This window comes from Schistocerca nitens, chromosome 5 (genome assembly GCF_023898315.1).
Source record: "Schistocerca nitens isolate TAMUIC-IGC-003100 chromosome 5, iqSchNite1.1, whole genome shotgun sequence".
Taxonomy (NCBI): domain Eukaryota; kingdom Metazoa; phylum Arthropoda; class Insecta; order Orthoptera; family Acrididae; genus Schistocerca; species Schistocerca nitens.
The window spans coordinates 685,779,558-685,805,842 of NC_064618.1; the positions used below are offsets into that span (position 1 = coordinate 685,779,558).

The 26,285-nt window shown below is 41.0% G+C and overlaps 1 protein-coding gene across 1 annotated transcript in view; it reads right to left on the reverse strand.

Moving 5' to 3' along the window:
• Positions 1-259: 259 nt before the first annotated feature.
• Positions 260-26,285, reverse strand: part of LOC126259680 (solute carrier family 25 member 44) — a 145,261-nt gene continuing 119,235 nt past the window's right edge. Inside the window, exon 6 of the mRNA XM_049956639.1 lies at positions 260-681. Coding sequence (XP_049812596.1) covers positions 490-681 — 192 coding nt within the window. The 3' untranslated portion in view covers positions 260-489. The remainder of the gene's footprint in view (positions 682-26,285) is intronic.

A 26,285-nucleotide genomic window follows, 5' to 3' on the forward strand; every position in this document is an offset into this window, starting at 1 on the left:
TGAGGCACTGAGCAGTTGACAAGCGTATGAACAAGATTGAAAACTTGACTGAGCTGTAACATTTTCTCCTTGTCAGAGTGCGCTCTCTCTCTCTCTCTCTCTCTCTCTCTCTCTCTCTCTCTCTCACACACACACACACACACAGTCCTCTCAACCACACTGTCCTTGCCCACATTACACAATAGGAGATTTCGTGGGTGTTTTGTATTGCTTATAATTTACAACACAGATTTTTTTCTCAAAATAATTTAATTATACTGTTCTCTTTTACATACTTTTCAAGCTCAACAAATGACTACAACTTAAGGGAACTGATGACATAGTCAATCTTTAACTAACAGTATACACACAGTTTAAAAATTGTGTGCCAACCCATTATGATGAATAATGAGTTGAAGCAAACATATAAAGTAATAATGAAATAACAGTCAATAAATTAAAACAAAAAGTGTTCAACAGTCATAAACTGAAACTAATTCCCACATTTATCTACCACCTAATATGTTTTTTGTATTCTTCATTAATGCTCATCCTCTTAATACTTTCGTATCCCAGGATGATGGCAAAACTAAAACAGGCAGACTGTACAAGACGTGCCGATAACCCTTTTGTAAATATTCTCAGTCGTTCTTCTGCCCATAATATACTGAAAGTTTGTTGAATAGAGTCTATTCTCTGGACCTGTAACAGAAAAGCTGTGAAAAACATTTATTCTGTGCGCACCAGTTTCTGATACCTTTATATAAAGGTTTTCATGTATTTTTCTTTATACAAAGAAAACTGAACAAACTTGAACAAAGAGGGATACTGGAATACTAGATGAAGGTGACTTTAACCTACATAGTATAGATTGGCACATCTATGGATTCACTACAGCTGATACGAGCAGATAGTCTAGTGTTGTAAACCTGAAAACTTTTTCAAAAATTGTCTTGGGCAGTTCAAAACTGAGTGGAGATATTTTACACTTTGTACCTACAAACAGACCTGACATTATGAGTGTCAGTGTAGAGACAGGGATGACTGCCCACAATGTCATCACAGCGACAACGGTTACTGAAGTTAATAAATCCATCAATAAGAGTTTCATGCAGACACGAAGGTAAGCAGGTGTTAGCATCCTACTTACACAATGAATGAGCATCAATTAGTTTCAATATGATGGACTTAGAGGAATTATGGGCAATCTATAAAAAGATTGATGCAAGAAGCATGCAATTTCCATCGTCATACCTAAGTGAAAGATCTTGCAGAGTTGCTGCTGATGTTTGTTTTATGGGTGTTAGGCCGGGATCCAAGGCATAATTCTGTGCCTAACATTTCATCTTCCAATACTGGTGGCATCATCAGAAGCTTTAACATTTCATAAAGCAGTTAGTCTAAACAAGCTCATCAACCCAAACTGTATATGTATTCACACAACAGTTGGTTCATAATGTCATCAGACCATTGCCTAAGATTGCAGAGTCTCATCAACATATGTTATGGAATTTTTGGTAGGGATGAGTTGATGCTGTTTGTTTTATTTAGCTCTAGGGTCCACAACTTGTCTAGTTTCAGTCCTCCTCCTCTTCAGTTACAGTTGTTTTTGTGCTTTCGAATTTCTATGGCCTCTCTGTACATCCTAGCACATTAATGAAAATATCCTGCTAAAACCAGTGTCTCAGAAATGAATTTGGTGCTTCCCTGGTCACAGTGCATCATCTGATATGAAGGTCACTCCAAAAGAAATGCACACTAGTTTTGTAAAAATACAGTTTTCATTCTGCATGTGTGAAAGTGTTACAGTGTGTAGATACATCCTTCCCGCTTCTTTTCAAACTTAGTTCAACCTGTTCCCGTGAGTGGCGTCATCACAGCATGTCTTCAAGATGGCTGCTACACATGACGTTCATCAGAAGCAACGTTCTGTCATAGAATTCCTGTGCTGTGAAAATGAGACAGTGGGAAACATCCACAAGAGGTTGAAAAAAGTGTATGGAGATGCTGCTGTCGATTGCAGTACAGTTAGTCGGTGGGCAAGCAGGTTACGTGATGAAAGCGGGCACGGCAATATTGAGGATTGTCCTCACAGCGGCAGGCCTCGTACTGCACACACTCCAGACAATGTGCAGAGTGTTAACGAACTGGTGACTGCTGACAGACGCATCACAGTGAACGAATTGTCATGCTACGTTGGGACAGGGGAAGGAAGTGTCTGCAGAATACTGAAAGTGTTGGCGTTAAAAAAGGTTTGTGCCAGGTGGGTTCCCAGAATGTTGACAGTGGCTCACAAAGAAACAAGAAAAACGGTATGCAGCAAACTTTTGGAACAGTACGAGAATGGTGGAGAATAATTCCTTGGAAGAATTGTGACAGGTGATGAAACATGGCTCCACATTTTTCACCAGAGACAAAGAGGCAACCAAGGGAGTGGCATCATGCAAATTCACACAAGGAAAAAAAAAAATCAAAACTACACCTTCTGCTGTAAAAGTTATGGCTACGGTGTTTTTTGATTATGAAGGACTCTTGCTTGTGGACATCATGCCAAGTGGAACCACCATAAATTCTGATGCATATGTGACGACACTGAAGAAACTTCAAGCTCGACTGAGTCGTGTTCGGCCACATCGGCAAAAGCAGGATGTTTTGTTGTTGTACAACAATGCACGGCCACATGTCAGTCAAAAAACCATGGAAACAATCACAAAACTCGGATGGACAACACTGAAACACCCGGCTTACAGTCCTGACCTGGCTGTATGTGACTATCATCTCTTTGGGAAACTGAAAGACTCTCTTCGTGGAACAAGGTTTGGAGATGATGACTTCCTTGCGCACGCTGCCAAACAGTGGCTCCAACAGGTTGGTCCAGAATTTTACCATGTGGGTATACAGGTGCTGGTTCCAAGATGGTGTAAGGCAGTTGAGAGGGATGGAAATTATGTGGAGAAATGAAAATATTATTCCTAAAGGATGTATCTACACACTGTAAAACTTTCAAACATGTAGAATAAAAGATGGATTAAAAAAAATTGTGTGCATTTCTTTTGGAGAGACCCTCGTACTTTTTATTTATCTGCCTTGTCCAGGCAACAACTGTTCATGTTCCTTAAGCTGGGAGTTAAAGCTTCTTTTTGTAGTTCCTCTGTAAACATGACGTCAAGTGCAAGGCACTGGGTGTAGGTTCTTTGCAGTGTTAAAACATGCATGCATGTTTCTTGTTTGTTTATACACTGTCTCAATACCATGTTTTCTGAGAAATCTGCTACTGCTACCTGTGACAATTTTTACAAATGGTAGGAAAACTTCCTCTTTAGTTGGTTCTTTCTCATCAGAAGCTCTAAACCTAATACACTCTAGGGCCCTATTTATACCTTTGTTGGAGCAGTCCTTTCTGCTGAAGGCAGTTCTTAAATGACTGAACTCGTCCACCAAGTGCTGTGGTTCACAGATTCTTTTAGCTCAGTCCACCAATGTTTCGATAACTCCTCTGTTCTCTGTGGTATGATGATGGGAATTTCTGTGAGGGTACCTATCTTCATACATGGTCTTTCTGTAGAATTTATGCCCTAGTTATGTAAGGTTTTCTAAGTATTTGTAGATCCAAAAATGAAATACGACCTCCTTTCTCTTTTTCCATTTTTCCATAGTGAACTTTACATTATAATTTATATTATCCAAAAAATTTACACATTTTTAGAGTTCTTTTTTTCCATGGGTCTATATAATGAAAGTATCATCTACGTACCACAGCCAACACGAGGGTTTCTTCTTTGCCATCCACAGGGTTGCTCGTTCAAATTTTTCCATATAAAAATTTCCTAATGACATCACGAACAGACTGTTACATGGATACATGTAAACAGATTGGCTTGCTGAGCTCGTTTGAGACCAACTGCTTTCTAAGTCATTTACCTTTGATGATGTCCCCAGCATTGGAATATGAAATGTTACACAGAGAATTATGCCTTGAACTGCAGCCTAATGCACATAAAATAAATATCAACAATAACACATATACTGACCGTGCAAGCCTCCTTTCTACGACCTTGCTGAGAATCTGAGAAAATTCTGGTCCTATAAAAATCAGTAAGCAAGCAACTTCTATCCACTATCTCACTGACCAGTCTGGTGTAGCAATAGAACACAGCAAAAGGAAAACTGAACTTTTAAATTTCACATTTAAGAAATCAGTCACATTGGAGGTTCATACAGGCATACCACCATTTGACTGTGACACAGACTTCCATATCAAGGACACAAAAATAGGTATTCCTGGTATACAGAAACAGTGGAAAAAGTTGAAAACAAATAAGTCACCTGGTCTAGATGGAGTGCCAATTTGGTTTTACAGACAGTACGAAACTGGTTCCTTATTTAGCTTGCATTTATTGTGAATCTCTCAACCACCATGACATCCCGTGATTGGAAATAAGCACAGGTAATTCCTGAATACAAAGATAAAAGAATAGATCCGCAAAATTACAGACCAACAGACTAATATCTTTAATTTCAGATTTCTGCAGAATTCCTTAGCATATTCTAAGTTCAGATATAATGAATTTCTTGAGGCAGAAAAGCTTCTGTCCACAAATCACCACTGATTTAGAAAGCATTGCTCTTGTGAAACTGAGCTTGCCTTTTCTCACATGATCTCCTACAAACCATGGATGACAGGCAACAGGCAGAGTCCATATTCCTAAACTTCCAGAAACCATTTTATATGTTGCCCCACTGCAGACTGCTGATGGAGGTCCATGCATATGGATTAGATTCCCACATATGTGAGAGACTCCAGGACTTCTTAAATAATAGAACTCAGAATGTTGTCCTGGATGATGAGTGTTCATCAGAGACAAGGTTGTTTTCAGCAACGCTCCAGGAAAATCTAATAGAACTGCTCTTGTTCTCTATAGGGTGTACCATCTAAAACTTGCACCGTAAATATTGCAGAAAACAAAAGTGCTATTAATTGCAGTTTTCAATGAGTGGATTGGTAGTCAGGGGCTCATACTGTCATTCAATCTGTGTAGTTGCTATACTGTCATTCAATCTGTGTAGTTGCTAGGTATAATGTTGTTGTGTTTGCTTACAGTGTGCTTGTGTGTTCTCTGAGCGCATTGCGACCTGATAGCAAGTGTGTGACAGCCCAAACAGTAAGTCGTGAATGGACAATGGGATTTCCCCAATGCAGGAAAAGCCAACATGCTCATGGTGTACGGAGAGTATAGGAAAAAGTAGTTTGTTCTTGTGTGGTGTATGAAGCAAAATATCCCAATAGATGTCAATCATCTCAGCAATTATTTATTAACTTCTTCAAACACTTATGTGAAACTTGTAGTGCAAGACCTAGACAACAAAAAAGAAGGAAACAACTTACAACAGAAGAGGAGAAAATTGAGGCTCTTGTTGCTGTTGCAGCCGATCAGCACATTAACTCCCATGTGTTCGCATGAGGAAGTGGCACAAGTCATGTTTATTGATGAAGCCATATTTACCAATCATGGCCAGGTAAACAAATAAAACATCCACTACTGGTCTGCTGATAATGCCCGTTGGCTTCTTCAGGTGGAACTTCAGCATCTATGAAATGTAAACATGTGGTGCGGGATAGTGAACAATCAGCTCATAGGCCCATTTTTCATAGACAGAACACTGAACATGCACAAGTATCGCAGCCTCCTAAAAGATCATCTTCCACAGATGCTAGAAGATGTTCCTCTGCAGTCTAGGAGGAACCAATATGATGGCTGTCCATCCCACAGTGCATGAAGAACTAAAGAATGTCTTCATGAATTGTTTCCAAATCACTGAATTGGATGCAGAGGGCCTGTACCTCAGCTGGCCCATTCCCCAGATTTGATGTCCTATAGACTTTTTTTCTCCGGGAAAAGCTGAAAGATGCTGTCTACAAGAACATACCAACACCCGATGATATGCAGCAATGTATTACAACAGCCTGCTCGGACATCTCCACTGAAATGTGTGCAGCAGTTGTTCCACACCAGACTGGAAACATGTATTTCTGCTGTCAAAGGTCATTTTGAACACTACCTGTGATGGTCAATTGTCTCGTTACTGGTCAGAACCCACATAATTAGTGTATACATTTGTGTTGTGTTTTAGTGTGTGCTACCAAGGGTATTGTACAAGTGTTGGTGTGGAAACTTTTCAAAATATGGTATCTCGTAAACAACTTTCACTAGAATCCTGCAAACAACACCACTGATACTCTAATTTACCTACTGTTTGTTCGTTAATGTCAACAGGCACTGTTCCATTTAAAAGTGTGTGTGTTTGCATAAAAATACACTTTTTAAGTATTTTTACAACCTGTCGATTGATTACAAAATACAAGCCCCTGACTACCAATCCATTCCGTGGAAACCACAGATCAATAGCACTTCTGGTTTCCACAGTATTTGTAATGCTAGTTTTAGGTCATTCACATTCTATATACATAAATTATCTGACTGACAGGAAGAGCAGCAATCTGCAACTGTTTGTTTGCTGATTATGTTGTAGTGTCCGGCAAATTATTATCATCATCATTGAGTGATTGTACAAGAAAATAGGATGATTTAAACACAATTTCTATTTGACTTGATGAATGGCAGCTTCTTCTACAGATAGAAAAATTTTAGTTAAAGTAGAAGAACAGGAGAAAACGACCCTGTAATGTTCAATATAGTATTAGTGGTGTGCAGCTTGACACAGTGATTTTGATTAAATTCTAGACTGCGTGTTGCTGGATTTGTTACCAATAGGTTTCATCACCATGCATGAATTACAGAGATGCTTTGTGAATTCAATTGGGAATCCCTGGATGGAAGACAACATTCTTTTCATGAAACACTATTGAGAAAATTTAGAAATTTGCAGTTGACTGCAGAACAATTCTACCATTGTCAATGTACAGAAATTAGGGTGTTACATGGAGGCATGTAGACTGTCACTTTTCACTTTCTTCATTTGCAAGTGGAACAGGAAAGGGAACGACGACTAGAAATGGTACAAGGCACCCTCCACCATGCACTACATGGTGGCTTGTGGAGTGAGTATGTAGATGTAAAAATTGATTAAACTTTCACTACCTAAGGGTTCACTGTGAAGGAAAAGAGGAATGTGACAATTCAATGATTATGCATTAAAGTCTTGCAAGTTCAAAGGCTGCACGAGGTCAAATTAGGAGGAAATCAACAATAAAATGGTGGGGACATATGAGTGCTGAAAGCATAAGTAGTTAGAACTTGGTAGAGACTGTAATGCAGCAGAGAAAAGGGAAAAACAGATTAAGAAGAGCATGGACAAGAAAAACAGACTGTGGCAGAAAATATGATACAAAGTTTGGCAAAGAAAAGGAACAGGAAATGAGAAGTAATTCGTGGAAAATAAGGAACCAGATGAAAGAAAATTATAAATGGCAGAAAAATGTAGGATAATAGCAGCTGCAGAAAAGGAGGAGGCAAAATGAAAAGGATGCCGTAAAAAAAAAAAAGGACTGATTAAGAATATGCAAAGTGGATGATGGGAACCAGTGATAAGCTCCTCAGTTTCCTTCAGCAATTATGAGGTACTGGCACATCAAAGAAGAATTCATATTATATGCCCCAACCTCACAACAACAAACTTTGTGATTGTTGTTTCAAAAACACACTGTCATGACGGCTCATCTTCAGGAGCATTGAAAACATGTTAGGCATGGCAACAATGCTGTCAACAACATACAAAATTGAACTAATGCTGTGTTGCAGTATAAGGTTTGTACTGGGGCTGCTTTGGATTGCCAATAGAGACAGTGTTCACTCATTCTAAATGACATTTGGTGTCCTCACATGGTCCTCTTCATTTGATAAAGAATGTTACAAATAAGAGGGAGCATTCAAAAAGTTTTACAGCAGGTGCAGGCACTAGAGGAATAATTATAAGGGATGGAGGAAATAATTTGACCCAAGACATTAGGTACAACCAGACTACCAAAGAGACTTACAGGTAATGAATGATTACTATGGGTTTGCGTACGATGAGCTTAATTTTTTGGACACGACTCAAAGATCTAAATCCTAGTGTGGAAGTTTGTTGATATATTCCACATAAAGATAACAATGTGCAACAAGAGGTACATGAACTTGTATTTGGTTCTTATTTTTAACAAATCTGTGCTCCTATGGCTGAGGATGGTGGAAATCTGTTTCTATATCAGGTTAGCTTGGTTGCTGTTCACCGTGAAGGCAGCTATGGATCTGCCTGTGTATATATGTAGCAATCAGCGCCTAGACACAAAAATTAGAAGATCTGCACATTTTGAACTCTCTTTCCCTCCACATTTGCGGCACTTTGCCAAACAGAGAGATTTCTTTTTTATTTACTCCATTTTACATATCCTCTCCTTAATTATATTCTTCAAGTTACACAGTTCTATGAACAATAAAACTGGTTAGAAGTGAATGGATACTGACAGACACAGTCATCCAAGTAAGATTTCGCAAGCACACTTTTACTGTTCTAATTCGGCCCCACAACGCAGCCATACCATTGATACATGTGCAAATAAGTATTAACTTAAACTATCGTCTACTAAAAAAAAAAAACAACAACGTAGTTAGTACTCCAAACTAGACAATGTGAAACATATAAATACTAAAATAAAAAATGAGGCAATTCCAAAGAATCAGTACATAGCTTTTAGAAACTAATACGGAAATGCTTTTGACAAGGACCACAGATACAGTATTTAATGGGATATACTCAAACAGCATCTCGACCTGCAACAAAGCAAAGACTGATGAATAACTTTGAGCTGTGTCACACCACAGACACACAAAGTTTTTGTGCTGCCTTCACTTACTGATTCAGCATCGGGAAATATGGTTCGCACATAAGGGGAAGGTGTGGAAGGGGGGGAGGGGCAGACCGTGTAAAAGTTTTCTTATCTGAGTGTCCTACTTGTTCTGCAGATGCCATAAATTTCAGAACACCAAGATCAGAGCATTGCCACAGTGTTCTCCAACCAGTCACCACGAGGTCCAGAGAATTTGTCTACCACAGGAGATGGCCACTGACCACGCACCTGACAGCCTTCAACAATAATATTAAGATTGTTAAGAAGTACATCAGCCTGAAATAATGGTTCCAATCTTTTTTTCCTTTGTCCAGATGGGCAGCACCATTTTAACCAAGCTGGTGATTGGTATGGGTCTTCAAGGGAAATATTCTTGGTTAAGATCGTTATCAGGAGCAAGCTATAGAGTTCAATACCAACGATATTTATAGTGTCGCACATCCTCCCAAGATAAGTGGTGAGGAACAGATTAACAGAGACAGGATCCACCTATTTAATAATTCATGTGGTAAATGAAGATCTTATGCAGTGAATTATGTTTAATGGGCCTGAGTAATTATTAATGACTGCAACTGTGATTTGCTGATTGGTAATAGGGCGACTGGTATCTTTTTTTTTCCACGGAATATTGCTAGAGGTACAGCTAGCACACTAAGACAATCGAGTTGTGGCTATTTTGTGGTTATGCAAAGGTGGGATTTTGACCTTGAGTGAGTAAGTGTCTCAAATGCACCTCTCTTCTTCTTCTTCTTCTTCTTTTTTTTTTTTTTTTTTTTGCACAAAAACAAATAGGATCACATGCGTCCATATCGGAACCATAGAACACAAAGACAAAAAAAGTAGTTAAAAATGAGTACATGTTAAGCCCAATCAACGGAAGGAAAGACAGCTAAAAACAGGGACTCAGAGTAAGGTCCTTAAAATATGCCGTAGTCCTGAACTAAAGATTAAATGTCTTTCACCATATTGCTATGAAGGATAAAAAATAAAATGCGGTCGACAGCCCACATGTCGTTCGTTAAAACAGCCAATAGCTCAGACGGCAAACATGAATGAGAACGTAAGTGGTAAAAAAAAAGGGGCATTCCTTCAGGAAATGGCAAACCGTCAAAGGTTGAGGGCAATGAGCACAAAGTGGTGGGAGAGCACCACTTAACAAGTGGTGATGGCTAAAACGGCAGTGCCCAATACACAACCTAGCTAAAATGATCTCCTCATGGCGACAGGGCCGAAGAGGTGGTCGTCCAAGCTGCTGGGAGAGGTTTAATTACACGGAGTTTGTTCCCATCAAGGGAAGACCAGTGGTGATGCCAAAGTCACACCACATACTGACAATGGCAGCACACAGATCATTGGAGGGAATGGAAAACCTAGCGGGCCAAGGTATGAGAACTGCAGCCTTGGCAGCAGCCTCGTTTCCCATCAGACTGACGTGACCAGGAACCCACAAAACATCACAGTGGCTCCGTCAAGAGTAAGCAAGTGACAGCTTTCCTGGACCCGTTGCACTAAGGGATGGACTGTGTACAACACACAGAAGATCTGAAGCGCACTGACGGAGTCAGAGCAGATGACACAATTGGAAAGCCTGTGTCACCAGATGGCCTGATACAGGGCGAAGAGCTCTGCTGTAAATACTAAGTAGCGTTCTGGAAGCCAACTTCGAAATACATCGGTGCCAATGACAAAGGCATATTTGACGCCATGGTCAGTCCGAGAGCCATCTGCGTACATAAAGGTACTACCACGAAGGTCCGTGCAAAGATCGTGGTACTTACGGCAATAGAGTGAGGCTAGAGTAGTGTCCTTAGGACCAAATGAAGGCCAAGGCGAATGCAGGCAGCTGCACGAAGCCAAGGTGGTGAAGGGTTCACACCCGTCAGGAAAGTGGCAGGTAGCATGAAGTTAAGCTGCCGGAGCAGGAGCCAAAAGTGAACTCCAGGAGGTAACAGAGAAGAGGAACAAGCCCCATATTGGTAATCAAATGAGTTAACGAAGAAGGAGGCATAGGATGGGTGACCAGGCATGGCAGACGAACAGTATGAGTATCTGTTGAGGAGAAAGTCACGGCACTACGACAGCAGCAGTTCAGCAGCTTGTGCATACAGACACTCAAATGGGCTAGTGTAATAAGGCGCCGGTGGTCAAATGGATGCCACGATGGTGGATAGTTTTGAGATGGCGTAAGAGGGACGGATGCATGAACGAAACAGCCATAGTCTAATTTCAAACGGACAAGGGACCTGTACAAACAGAGAAAGGTGGTCCTATGCGCTTCCCAGGAACTACCATTAAGGACACATACAACATTGAGGGACCATATACAGTGGGCAGCCAGGTAAAAGACATGGGAGAACCAAGAAAGTTTCCTATCAAGCACGACCCCAAGGAATTTTATTGTTTCAACAAACGGAAGAGCAACAGGGCTAAGAAGTAAAGATGGTGGAAGAAACTTACTGCACCACCAGAAATCCATAAAAACAGTTTTGTCAGCAGAAAAGTGAAAGCCATTGTCAATGTTCCATGAGTCAAGATGACAGAGACATCACTGAAGACCCTGCTCAAGGAGAACTGCAATAGATGGCTCGATTGTCAACAAAAAGGGAGCCAGAGATGCCTGGAGAGAGACAGGTCATTAGAGGGTTAATGGCAACAGGAAAGAGGATGAGGCTCAGAACAGAACCCTGAGGCACACTGTAGTCCTGAATAAAGATGTCTGACCAGGCAGAATACTCACATACCTTGAAAACTCGGTCTTTTGAAAATTCCTGAAAGAAACAGGGCTGGCGGCCACGGAAGCCCCACGTGTAGAGAGTATGGAGGATACCAGTCCTCCAGCAGGTGTCGTAGGCTTTCTCCAAATCGAAAAACACAGCCACAGTTTGGGATTTCCACAGAAAACCATTCATGACAAGATGGTCAAATTCAGAATGGTGCACTCGACATCCACGCTGTACAGTTGTCAGTAAATTGCAAGACCTGAGCCACCATAAAAGCCCGGCATGAATCATATGTTCTATCACCTTGCAAATACAGCTGGTGGGAGAAATGGGGGATACCTGGAAGGAAGTTGTTTGTCCTTACTGGGCTTGGGTATGGGTATGGGTATGGGTATGACAATGGCTTCATGCCGGTGTCTGGGAAACGTGCCCTCTGCCCAGATGCGATTGTACATATTAAGGAGAAAGGGCTTGCTTGCAAAGAGAAAGGTTCTGCAACATCTGAATGTGATCATCACCCAGCCCTGGGGCAGATGACTGGGATGAAGTGAGAGCATGATCTAGCTCCCTCAGAGTAAAGGCGGCATTGTAGCACTCACAACTCTGGGAAGAGAAGGGTATCGCCCAAGCCGCCTCCACTCATTTCCGATGAAGAAAGGCAAGGTGATATTGGGTGGAGCTCAAAATCTCCAGAAAATAGGGGCCCAAGGTGTCAGAGATATCAATAGGATCCACTATGACACCATCTGCTACTGTCAGGCCAGAAAATGGGAAATGGACCTGGGTCCCAGAGAGACCTCGGAGGTTGGCCCACAAGGCAGAAGAGGGAGTGGAACTGTTAAAAGAACTAGTAAAGGAAATCCAGCTTGCTTTTTTGCTATCCTGAAAAATGTAATGAGACTGTGCATGCAACTGTTTATATCGAATGCAGTTTGCTATCATAAGATGACAGTTAAAAATGCAGAGAGCACATCTCCATGCATGAACTGTGTCACAGCATGCCTCAGTCCACCAAGGGACCAGGACACAGCATGGTAAACAGGAAGTGTGAGGAATGGAATGTTCTGCGGCACCTAGGATAATGTTTGTAAGGTATCCTACCTGATCATCGCAACTGAGGACATGTTTGTCAAAAATCACCAGGGAGAGGTAAAGTCTCCAGTTGGCCTTAGAAAGCTGCCATTTGGGTGTGCACATAGGTAGGGCAGGAGTCAATAAACTGATGGCACACAGGAAATGGTCACTCGAGTATATGTCAGAAATAACAGACCACTTGAGATGATGGGCAAGCTGAACAGTGCCAAAGGAGAGGTCCAAATGGGAATAGGTGTATAGAGGTGTGTGTGTGTGTGTGTGTGTGTGTGTGTGTGTGTGTGTGTGTGTGTGGAGTCTGAGAGGAACGTAGGTGCTCCCATGTTAAAAACAGATGAGGTTAAGTTGATTGAGAAGGTCAGGTGGGAGGGCACCTCTCGGACAGGTTTAGCGGGAACCCCAAAGGGGATGGTGCACATTAAAGTCACTGAGCAGCTGAAAGGGGTGAGTGGCTGCCCAATAAGCTGGGGGAAGTCTGCCCTGGTGACACTTAATGACTGAGGGATGTAAATGGTACAAAAGGAAAAGGTCAACTGAGGACAGAAAATGTGGACTGCAACAGCTTGATGCTGGGTAGTCAGGGAGATGTGTTGACTATGAGCATCATCTCATATGAGCAGCACGACTTCCCCATAAAATGGAGTGCTATCCCCAGGGGGAAGGTCAAAGTGGACCAGGAAGAAACGCAAGCACTCAAAGTGGTTGTGAGGACAGAGTTTTGTTTCCTGGGGGCAGAGAACAGGTGAACGCTTCAATTCCAACAGCAGCTCTTTGTTGGATCGAATGCCTTGAATGTTCCATTGGCGGAGAGACATGACGAGAAAAGGGGAGGAGGAAAAAAGTTAAGTGGTGTCACCTCAGCGGCTGCCAAGTACCAGCCTTCGAAGATTCACTGCTACAGGGCACAGTGGCTGGAGGATCCTGTTCCTTGAGATCTGCAGAGGCATCGGCATTTTCCTTCTGTCGGTCTGCAGAATCCAGGGCAGCAAACAGTTGGCAGAGCACAACGGCGACATAGAGGTCAGCTGGGCGAGGGTATACTGTGGAGACACCATCGAAGAGGACCTCGGGATCAGCGAATGAGAAGACCTTTTGCCTTTGTTTGATTTCTTGGAGCCTTTCCTGTTAGATGGGTGGAGGGATGTAAGATGTCTTCCTGGGAGTATTCCTCCTGTCCTTTCTGGCCTGCTGGTTGTGTAGCAGGTGACCTCATCCCTTGAGGCGAAAGTTTGGTAGCTTTTTGCACTGCTGGAGGAGGAGATACGGATGCTACAGGGCCACTGGGCGATTTTACAACTGTGGTGTAGAATTTGAGGTTGCATATCTAGGTGGCCATGTCCTTCATGGAGAGACATGTAACAAGAACAGTACTAGTAAATGCCAGATGGTAGAACGCATGGTTTCTGACTAGCCAACAACCTGCGAGTGACCAGGCAAGGCACTTTTCCCTTCGCCAGGGCCTCCTGAAGAGCCCACTCATCAAGATAAATGGGACAATCGCGAGAGGAGGCAACATGGTCACCACAACAACTGATACAGTGGGGAAGAGGTGGCAGACAATCGTCCTCATGAGCATCCCTATCACAGGTTTCACATTTGGCTGGGTGTTGACAGAATATTTGAGTGTGGTCGTAACGATGGCACTGGTAGCAGCGCATCAGACTCTAAATATATGGTCAGGCTGTAATAACTTCACAGCTAGCTTTGATCTAAGACAGAAGCACCACTCTATCAAAAGTGAGAAAAATAGTACATGTGGGCACTAAGGATGCATCTATCTTTTATCACCATCCAATGGACCACAATAAAACCCCGATCAGAGAGGTATGTTTGAATTTCTGCCTCAGTCAGACCATTGAGCAGCCTAGTATAAATAACACGACGGGAAGGACTCAGTATTCGATAGGCTTAAACACAAACAGGATACCTATGGATGAGCGAAGCTGAAAGCAGTTGTTGCGTTTGAGAATCAGAAGTAGTCTCCAAACACGAAGGGTCATTGTGTAAACAAGAGCAGGATTTCACAGGGCTAGCAATTGTATCAACATCTTTCTGAATAATAAATGGATTTGCTGCAGCAAAGGACTGACTGTATTCCATATGTGAAACTATGAGGAACGTGGTGCAGCTGAGAAAGTCTTTGAATTGTTAGCCTCATTCCATTTATGTTTAGTAGATGTGGACTGTGGAGAAGATGGTTGGCTCATTGCAAGAAAATCCCCCATGACTGCCAGCGTCTCCTATGGCGCACTACTTCTAACCTGCCTACGGTGATTGTTCACACCTCTCTAACATCTTACAGAGGGACCAATCAGCAATTTGGGAAGGTAGTAGCTGAGGCAATCACCTGGGCCCAGTCCGATACGTGCAACCCTACCTATTGACCTGAGGCTTGGAATTATGAATTACCCACTCACCTGTTATGCATCAGATATGTGGGCCAGCCTTCAGGAGTGCGAAGGGAGGAAGAAGAAAAAAGCAACCTCAAACACCAAAGCAGAGGAGGGAAGGGAAAGGGGAATGAAGAAAGAAAAAAGAAACAAAAACATAGGAGAGACTGTTCTGATATCGACTACTGAAAATGGGTACCACATTCCCAAAAACATCCCAGACATGTTTCCCAAGGGAGCAGGAAAAGAATAGCAAGTGGATAGACAGGCAGCACAAAAGGGCAGAGATGCTGCAAACGTTGGGGTCCCGAGGTAGCGAAGCACGAATCCGTAAGATGACAGATCCTAGTATTGGACAGCAAAAACTTATCTTGTACTTACAGTGTAAATTTGCTCATGAGTTTATGAATATCTGCTCTGAAATAGTTAAAAAGAGACCACCATTTTCAGGGAACTGTAATTGAAGGCACTTGTACAGCAACTATTACTTCTAATTTACCAGTATTGAGCAACATTTTCTGTTAGAGGTTAATAGTGGGGCATGCGTCACCAACACCTGAAGAGGGTTTAACTTCAGTTAAATTGTTTAATTGTGTAGATCAAAGTGGTGGTGGCATGTAGATGTTTATTTTTGCTGATTTGCTGGCACCTGTACACTTGCAACCTATTGGTTGTCCCATGTTCACAAATGAATTATCCAAATCAGATGGAAATCGATGGATGTGATGTGCATGTACAAACAAATGATTAGAAGTTCAGAAAAAATTGGATGATTTATTTGAGAGGAGCTTCACACATTGAGCAAGTCAGTAACTCATTTCCACCTCTGGACTTTATGGAAGAGTTATTTAGCTTGGCATCGATTGATAGAGTTGTTCGATGTCCTCCTGATGAGGGATATAATGCCAAATTCTGTCCGATTGGCGCATTAGATTGGCAATATCTCAAGCTGGCTTGAAGCACCTGCCCTTAGTGCTATGAATGTTCTCAATTGGAGAGAGATCCAGCCATCCTGCTAGCCAAAGCAGGGTTCGGCAAGCATGAAGGCAACCAGTAGAAACTCTCGCTGTGTGCAGGCAGGCACTATGTTACAGAAATGTAAGCCCAGGGTAGCTTGCCATGAGGGGCATCAAAACAGGATACATAATATCATTGAGGTACCACTGTGCTGTAAGGGTACTGTGGATGACAACCAAATGGGCCATGTTATGAAAGGAAATGGCTGCTGGGCCGTACGGCAGACGACGGTCAGGTTGGTATCCCATGATGGTCCAAGGCATATCTAGACATATCTTTGGCCTGGAATATCAATGACTGGACTAGAACCTCTATTCAAACTATGCCCCGATGAGCAGGGAAGGTGTTCTGGTGAAGCCACAGACAGTGGTGGAACACCAACCCGACTGCCCCCTCCATACGGCCCGACAATAAGGAGCGACAGTCAGAGGTGCCATTTCTTTTCATAACAGGATTCCTTTTATGGTCATCCATGACACTCTTACAGCACAGTGTACGTTGACAATATTATATGGCCCATTTTGTTGCCCTTCATAGCATGCAATTCAGGGTTTAATTTGCAGCAAGATAACACTTGCCCGCACATGGCAAAAGTTCCTATCACTTACCATCACGCTTTCCAAACCCTACCTTACCCAGCAAGGTCACCGGATCTTCCCCCCCAAGTGAGTACGTTTGGAGCACTATGGGAAAGGCCCTCCAACCAGCTCAGGATTTTTATGATCTAATGTGCCAAATAGAAAGAATTTGGTTTGATATCCCTCAGGAGGGGATCCAACAACTATTAATCAATGCCAAGCCAAATAAGTGCTTGTATAAGCACCAGAGGTGGACCAAGGTGACTTGGTCAATTCAATTTGTGAAGCGCTTCCTCTTGAATAAATCATCCATTTTTTTCTGAAATCTTAATTATTTATTTATTTATTTGTATATGTATACATGTACATCACATGTACCAGCTTCCATCACATTCAGATAATTCTTTCGTGGTTGGTGATGGTTTCTTGTCTTGGAGTGTATAACAAGAAAATAAGTAAATAAATAATGCTTCAGTATGTGATTGTTTATCTGCATCCTGACTTATAATTGCAATAAATTGTCCTGCATTGACTTTTATCATCCCAAGAGCAACAATAAAGAAGAAATAACGGTTTGAAAGGTTATTTAAAGGAAGATAAAGATTATTAACATGTGTAAAGGGATATTTTGGCCTCAGCAGCCAGAGACAGTGGTGTGTGTGTGTGTGTGTGTGTGTGTGTGTGTGTGTGTGTGTGTGTGTGGAGGGAGAGAGGAGAGGGAGAGGGGGGGGGGGAGAGAGAGAGAGAGAGAGAGAGAGAGAGAGAGAGAGAGAGAGAGAGAGCTCCGTTTGTTTGAATGTGTAGGTAGTCTAATTCAAAAGAAGGCCTATTGGCCAAAAGCTTACTTTAGAGGTCTTTTTGCTGTGCAACTAGATCATCTCCACTATACGGTGAGTAGCAATCTATCCTTTTCTAATGCTGTCATTATTCCATCCTGGATTTTCCATTTTTTGATGTAAGAAAATTGCTTGAAGACCAAGGATATATCGATATGAGGTTATACACTGAGATGACAAAGGTTATAGGACACCTCCTAATGTGTCGGACCTATTGCCCCACATAGTGCAGCAGCTCAAAGTGGTATCGTCTCCAAGTTGTTGGAAGCCCCCTGCAGGGGCACTACGCCACACTGCTTCTACAGCCATCCTTAATTGTGAAAGTGTTGCCAGAACAGGATTTTGTGCATGAATTGACTTCTCCCTTATGCCCCATAAATGTTTGATGGGATTCATATGATCTGGGTGGCCAAACAATTTGCTTGAATTATCCAGAATGTTCTTCAAACCAATTGGGAACAATTGTGGCCTGGTGACGTGACACATTGTCTCCATAAAAATTCCATCACTTCTTGATAACAGGAAGTCCATAATGGGCTGCAAATAGCCTCCAAGTTGCCGAACATAACCATTTCCAGTCAATGATCAGTTCGGTTGGATCAGAGGACCCAGTCTATTCTGTGTAAAAACAGCCCACACCATTAACGAACCACCAGCTTCTACAGTGCTTTGTTGGCAACTTGCTCCAAGGCTTCAAAGGGCCTGTGCCACACTAAACCCTATCATCAGTTCTTACCAACTGAAATTGGGACTCATCTAACCATGTCATGGTTTTCCAGTTGTTTGAAGTCTTACTTTCCATCATTTCACCATAATCATGATGGAAACCTTTTCACGTGAATCACTTGAGTACAACTAACAGCTCAACCAACTCGCAGCCCTTTTATACCTTGCGTACATGTTACTATTGCCTCTGTATATTTGCATATTGCTTTCCCATGATTTTTGTAACCTCGGTATAAATATTACAAAATTAAATGTTTTTCAAAACAGATAAGAAGCAAAAAGAAATCACATTTTTTTCATAAAATAAAAATTAAAAAATCCACTGCGGATAGGAAAATATAGCACTCATTTGGCTCACAGCTTAATCTCTGTGAGTTGGTCATAAATTTTGCTGAGCAAAAGGAGGTTATTTTCGCTTGATGGAAATAATATTTATAAATAAGTTTACATAACTAGTTTTTGCTGCTGATATTGATTTAATACACCTGAGGAGGAGATGTTACAGTAGGATTCCCCCTTCTCTCTAATTTTGAATGATTGCAGTCAGAACAGGTTTTTCTACAAAAACTATTACAAGTCCGTAATATATAGTTTATGCTGCACGCTAAGTTTAACTTTTAAGGGTAAAAGAAACCTAGCTAGACTTGTGTACAAATTTACAATCAAATAGTCTCACTGAAATATATTTATGTATCTATCAATGAATACAATCATTACATTCCAAGTATTCACTAATACTTATAAGCTATCAATTAAGAACTGAGGAATCTCTGTGAATGTATGAAGGTAAGTCAATTATTATAAGGTAAGTCAATTATTATCCACAATTTAGTTATATTTTTGTTTATTTTGGTAGTACTGTCATTTTATGTTGATGATGCATGCTTTGTTTATTTGTTGTTATATCTTTGCAATTTTCAAGCTGCTAGGTTAGCTTCATTATCGCTGCCATGCTGTTAATCATAGCTACTCTGCTGTGTATTTGTACCAAAGAAGAGCAATGTTCAGTGATCCATTTTTTGTGGTTAAAAGGCATATCAGGAGCCAAAATTCGTCAAAGACTTTCGGTACAGTGCAGGAACAGTGTTTTGCCACAACGGAGTGTCAATGAATGGATTGAAAAATTCCAAAATGGTCGCACAAGTGTTATTAACGATGAAGGAGCCATGTGACCATTTACTGCCACAACTGAAGAAACCATTGAGCTTTCACATTAAATGATTATCTTAGACAGACATTAAATATTGATGAAGTGGCCCATCAACTGCGAATTAGTTACAGTTCTGCCTACGAAATCATCCACAACAGACTTGGGTTTCATGAAGTTTGTACAAGATAGGTCCCAAAACAACTCACACAGTTGCATAAACAAACACACTTGGACATCTGCAAAAACATTTGGATCACTATGGTAACGAAGGGGACAACTTCTTAGACAGGATCATTACTGGTGACGAAACATGGATCCATCATTACGAGCCGGAGAGTAAACAGCATAGTATGGAACGGAAACATCCAAATTCGCCGTGCGAGAAAAAGTTCAAGACCCAACCATCTGCAGGAAAACTGATGCTTGCGGATTTTTGGAACGCACAAGGTCCAGTACTGGAACATTATGGGAAAAGGGGGCACAGCAATAAACAGTGTATGTTACAGTGAGATGCTTACTGCCAGGCTAAAGCCTGCAATTCAAAGCAAATGCCGAGGATAGCTGCCAAAAGGTGTTGTGTTGTTGCACGACAATGCCCGTCTGCATGCTGCATCATAAAGCTTTCGATAAATGATGTTCTTGTAAGTTTCCTATTCGATTACAATAAAATTTTATAATTACTTTGCAGATAATAACTGACTTACCCTTGTATAGTAAGTCAGTTGTATGGAAACTCTAATTGCTTTTAATTGCTTGTATGTGTACTACTGAATTTGTACTGGAAAATCCAAGTTCAGGTGTGATCGCAACAGAGATCAATTTCACTATACTGTAATGCTAACGGACACAAAGTGCTGACCCAATATTAATGGTCAGTCTATTCACACCTGCTTCTATGGTGGCACAGTGCAAAATTAATTTTTGATCATGACTGTCCAGGATATGTTATGTTACCGAGCACACAATTTTTTGACTCTGTAGTTCCATGATGTGTTTGGGTAAAACCACATTCTGAGAAATTAACTTCGAGTATTAAGTGATAGATATTGAATGAAGTTAAATGATAGTTTATAAGTAGTTAAATTGTGGTTAGTTGTACCGTGTAAGTCTATCCATGTTACTGTCAGTCTTAAACAGTAGTGGACTTGCTGAACAGGCAAATCTATGCCCTGATTGATCTGAGCTATAAGATTAGCGCATGCTAAAGCTAAGGTCGAGAATTGCAACAGTCGAGACAACAAGCAGTGGCAGCTGCTGAAAGACTCAGGAGTACGAAGTATCATTTTACGTTAAGCGATGTAGCAGAATTTTAATTGTATGAGGTACTACTGGATTCTAGTGATTAGTTGGTAATTAAATTTCTTAGGTTGTGAAATTAAGTTTATCATGACTACTGAAAGCTGGTCTTAGGACTAATTAAGACACTTAGTACTGAGATCCTTGATTTTATTACAATTTTAAACATGGATGAGGAACTCAAAGCTTACTTAGAACAGATCATTAAAAAGGGGCAGTACCATGTGAAGAAGGATAGAGAAAAGGTGATAAAGATAGGGAGGAACTTAAAAAAATTGACTGGAAGCAGTAAAGAAAGAAAAATAAGAAAGTGGGCTGCAATCTGCAAAAAGGAAATAACAGAATTGAGACAAAATGTGATGAAGTTAATAAGAAAGTAACAGGTGTAGAGAAATCTTTATGAACTGTCAACACTTTCTGAGAAACTAGGAAAGCTACAGAGTCCAAGGAAATGTCAATCAGCCTACTACTGCTGGCTGTTACAGACCAGATAAGCGGAAATAATATCAAATTGAGATAGAGAGAGAGAGAGATACAGTATTTAAGTAAATCTGTAGATAGTAAAATAGGTAAACCACAGCTAAGGTAGTGGAAAAGATAAGGCAGGTGCATACACTTTTGTCAGAAGTTAGTTGTTCAGAAAGAGGAAGTAGAGCATGTGAGCATACAAACCAGAAATGAGAATGTCAAACTGAGCTACCAAATTGGATCAAAAAGTCGAACAGACAGATTCCGAAGGGATAACAGGAATTATCCTAGTGATCATGGGAATTATAATAACTGCAGTGATATAAATATGGGAAGAGAGATAGAAGGAACCATTGTGGATGGCATAGCCTGAAATAGAAATAATACCCATCTGCAGAATAGTACTAATTGCATTCATAATGGTGAACAGTCTACTTCAAGAAAAGAAGGTAGAATCAATAGTAATTTTGTCCAAACTAGCAATGGTATGACTAATCAAAACCATGACGGAGTTGTGATACAGGAAGTCACAGACAATAATGAAGTCATTTCCATGTCTAGTAGCTAATACCATAACAGTCATTAATATAAAAATGCTTTTTTGAGGTATCCTGACCAGCAACCTCTGAATGAAGAGTTATTATTAGAAAAGGGGGAACATAAGAGAAGTGTGTCACCTTTGATAGTGCAGGGAGTAGTTTAAAATCAGGTAACCAATTTTATGTTAGATAGAGGATGTCAGGTATGTCTATCATCCAAAGACATTTGGGAAAGACACAAATATAGAGGAAAATGTCCATCCTTCCCTGTGATCAATGTTCAAGTAGTCGGTTTAACTGGTACCAAAGGTTAAAAAAAGGTGGAAGAAAAAGTGTTGTTAACACTTATTCTCTCGCACATAATATTACAACAGTCTTTGCTGGTAGTAGCTGACAATTTACCAGTGCTTTTGGATATGGATTGGCTGGTTACACAGGGAGTATTGTTAGATTTACCAATGAAAGAACGAGAACAAATGTTGGAAGTAATCATCTGTGGGTTAAATTCAACAACAGTAATTTAACAAATGATCATGAGAGGAACTTTAATCATTATAACATTAAATTTGATAAAGGGATAGGAACAAAGGAAGAGAGAGAGAGAGATTTAACAGCAGATAACAGTAGCAATGTCGATATAGATTGGGAAAATAAAGTCGAGGGAAAAGTGCTTAGAGACATCCAGCCCGACAATGGAGGAAAAGCATGAACTAGAAAAGCTGTTGGTACGAATACGCTAGTGTTCAATTATAAACCAGGAATTATTCAGGGAGAAGGGTGCAACCTGATGATAAAACAGCATGTACCATTTTTCAAATCACACTATCCCATTGCCTAAAGCAGGGGTGGGCAAATAGCAGCCCACGGGCCAGATGTGGTCCGTGGAGGGGTTTTGTGTGGCCCGCCAAGACATTTACAAAAATCATAAGAAAAACAAAATTTCCATTTACCGCGCAACTAAAAAAATCCGTCAGCATCTGCGCTACTTGGTAGTGCGTACTACCGACAGATGTCTCTACAGTCATGCAACCAACCTAGGTGCATGTGGGTGCGGTGGATTATGGGAGCACTACCATCAGCCAACACGGGCACGGAAAAAAGCACTGTGCATCCCGCTATTGGCGCAAATTTATGCTCCACGCGGTGGCTGATGGGAGCGCTGTATTTCTCCCGCGCCGAGTGAATAGCGCGACATTCAGAGCAATTTTCTTCTTTTTCAGGTGGTTTACGCAATCATGACTCCTAAGAAGAAGCGTAAAGTCTGTTTAATGAAGACTGGATGACCAAATATTTCTTTATTGATGCAGGAAATAAAGCCGCATGCTTACTATGCCATGATACAGTTGCCGTATTCAAGGAGTACAATCTGAAACGACATCACGAAACAAAACACAGTGACTTTGGCTGCAAACTTTCAGATGAAGAACGAAAAATAAAACCAGCGGAGTTCGTGAAACGCTTGAAGAAGTAACAAACGTTATTTACGAAGCAAACACCACTTCAAAATAGTGCTACAGAAGCAAGTTTCATGGTCGCCTATAACCTTGCTAAACGAAACAAACCTTTTTCGGATGGTGAGTTTATTAAACAGTGCATGGTAGAGTGTGCAAGTGTAATGTGTCCTGAGGTTAAACCCAAATTTGAGAGCATTTCGTTGTCAAGGAGGACTATAGCGTGGCGCATTGATTTAATTAGTGACAAACTTGCAGACCAGCTAACGACTGTGCGGACGGATATGTGCAAGTGTATACCTGTCCCTTTTTCCCCCTAAGGTAATTCTTTCCGCTCTCGGGATTGGAATGACTCCTTACCCTCACCCTTAAAACCCACATCCTTTCGTCTTTCCCTCTCGTTTCCTCTTTCCTGATGAAGCAACCATAGGTTGCGAAAGCTTGATATTTATTTGTGTGTGTGTGTGTTTGAGTGTATTTTATTGTGTCTATCTACCAGCCCTTTCCTGTTTGGTAAGTCACAGCATCTTTTTTTAATATATTTTTCCCATGTGGAATGTTTCTTTCTATTATATTTATAAGAAGTATACTTATACCCCTTTGCTTCTGACTCTTTCATTTATATCTAATGATTTTTATGATACCTTTTATGATATATATATATATATATATAAACAAAGATGATGTGACTTACCAAACGAAAGCGCTGGCACGTCGATAGACACACAAACATACACACAAAATTCAAGCTTTCGCAACAAACTGTTGCCTCATCAGGAAAGAGGGAAGCAGAGGGAAAGACGAAAGGATGTGGGTTTTAAGGGAGAGGGTAAGGAGTCATTCCAATCCCGGGAGCGGAAAGACTTACCTTAGGGGGAAAAAAGGACGGGTATACACTCGCGCACACACACACACACATTCATCCACACATATACACACACAAGCAGACATCTCACAAGCAGACATATTTAAAGAGCAACAAACTGTTGCCTAATCAGGAAAGAGGGAAGGAGAGGGAAAGACGAAAGGATGTGGGTTTTAAGGGATAGGGTAAGGAGTCATTCCAATCCCAACACAAGCAGACATTTGTAATGTAATTTACAAATGTCTGCTTGTGTCTGTGTATGTGCGGATGGATATGTGTGTGTGTGTGTGTGTGTGTGTGTGTGTGTGTGTGTGTGTGTGAGTGTATACCTGTCCTTTTTTCCCCCTAAGGTAAGTCTTTCCGCTCCCGGGACTGGAATGACTCCTTACCCTCTCCCTTAAAACCCACATCCTTTCGTCTTTCCCTCTCCTTCCCTCTTTCCTGATGAGGGAACAGTTTGTTGCGAAAGCTTGAATTTTGTGTGTATGTTTGTGTTTGTTTGTGTGTCTATCGACGTGCCAGCGCTTTCATTTGGTAAGTCACATCATCTTTGTTTTTGGATATTTTTTTCCCCACGTGGAATGTTTCCCTCTATATATATATATATATATATATATATATATATATATATATATATAAACAAAGATGATGTGACTTACCAAACGAAAGCGCTGGCACGTCGATAGACACAGAAACAAACACAAACATACACACAAAATTCAAGCTTTCGCAACAAACAGTTGCCTCTTCAGGAAAGAGGGAAGGAGAGGGAAAGACGAAAGGATGTGGGTTTTAAGGAAGAGGGTAAGGAGTCATTCCAATCCCGGGAGCGGAAAGACTTACCTTAGGGGGAAAAAAGGACAGGTATACACTCGCGCACACACACACACACACACACACACACACATACATCCGCACATACACAGACACAAGCAGACATTTGTAATGTAATTTACAAATGTCTGCTTGTGTCTGTGTATGTGCGGATGGATATATGTGTGTGTGTGTGCGCGCGAGTGTATACCCGTCCTTTTTTCCCCCTAAGGTAAGTCTTTCCGCTCCCGGGATTGGAATGACTCCTTACCCTCTCCCTTAAAACCCACATCCTTTCATCTTTCCCTCTCCTTCCCTCTTTCCTGACGAAGCAACCATTGGTTGCGAAAGCTAGAATTTTGTGTGTATGAATGTGTTTGTTTGTGTTTCTATCGACCTGCGTGATATATACTGCCAGTATATATACGGCATTAGAAGTGAAAGGTTTATAAGGTGCGGCCCTCCGCAAACCTCTGTGTCTATAATGTGGCCCCCCAAGCCAAACAATTGCCCACCCCTGGCCTAAAGTATACATGAAGCGGTTAGAAGTGAAAGAAACAAGATGGTCAGCTGGGGTATAATAGGAAAAACTAATAACCCATACAACCACCCAACTGATGCTGTTAACAAATCTAAAGGCGATATTCAATTGGTCTTGGATGCTAGAACAGTGAATAAAATAATGGAAATTGAGAGAGAGGCCACTTTCTATGGAAGAAATGTTAGTTCAGTTCTGTAGTGTGACATTCTTAAGTTCAACTGATTTAATTATAGGTTATTGGCAGATTCCCCTCACAGAAGAATCTAAATTATACTGCTCTTCTGCTTAGTGGTAGGTCTTACTAATTCAAAGTTCTGCCATTTGGCTTGAACATTTCTGTGGCTGAATTTACCCAAGCCTATATCTAGGACACAATCTATTAAATAAGGTTTTCATATATAAGTGGACAATGTGCCAATGGTTTCCAAATCTTTGGAAGAACATATTACATTGATAGATGAAGTTTTACGAAGATTAACTAAGAGAGGAGTAGCTGTTAAGTTTGCCAAGGCTCATTTTGGATGTAGTGAGATCAAATTCCTGGGGCAACTTGTAAGCCAAGAGGGTGTTAGACCTGATCAAGAAAAAAATTAGAGGCTATAAAAGGTTGTCCTCCACCCAGAAACAAACAGCTTAGGTCTTTCCTTGGTCTTGTGGAATTCTACTGGATATATATGTCAAATAATGAATTGTGTTAATTTAAATGTCCCCTTGAAAGTAAAATCCCAGTGGTTGTTGAGTGATAAATGCCACGCTGAATGCAAAGCTTCAAAAAGGAACTGTGTAATTCCCAGGTACTAGGGTATCCTGGTCTTAGTAGAGTTGCGTGTAGCAGTAGTCATACCTTATAAAAGCCTTGCGTATGTAGGATTTATCAGCTATAGGTACTATTGGCCTTTGTCCTGAGGAACTGGTGGGTATAGTATATGGTATACGCAGTGGTGACTTTGGAAGTATGTTCTAAATTTGTAAAATT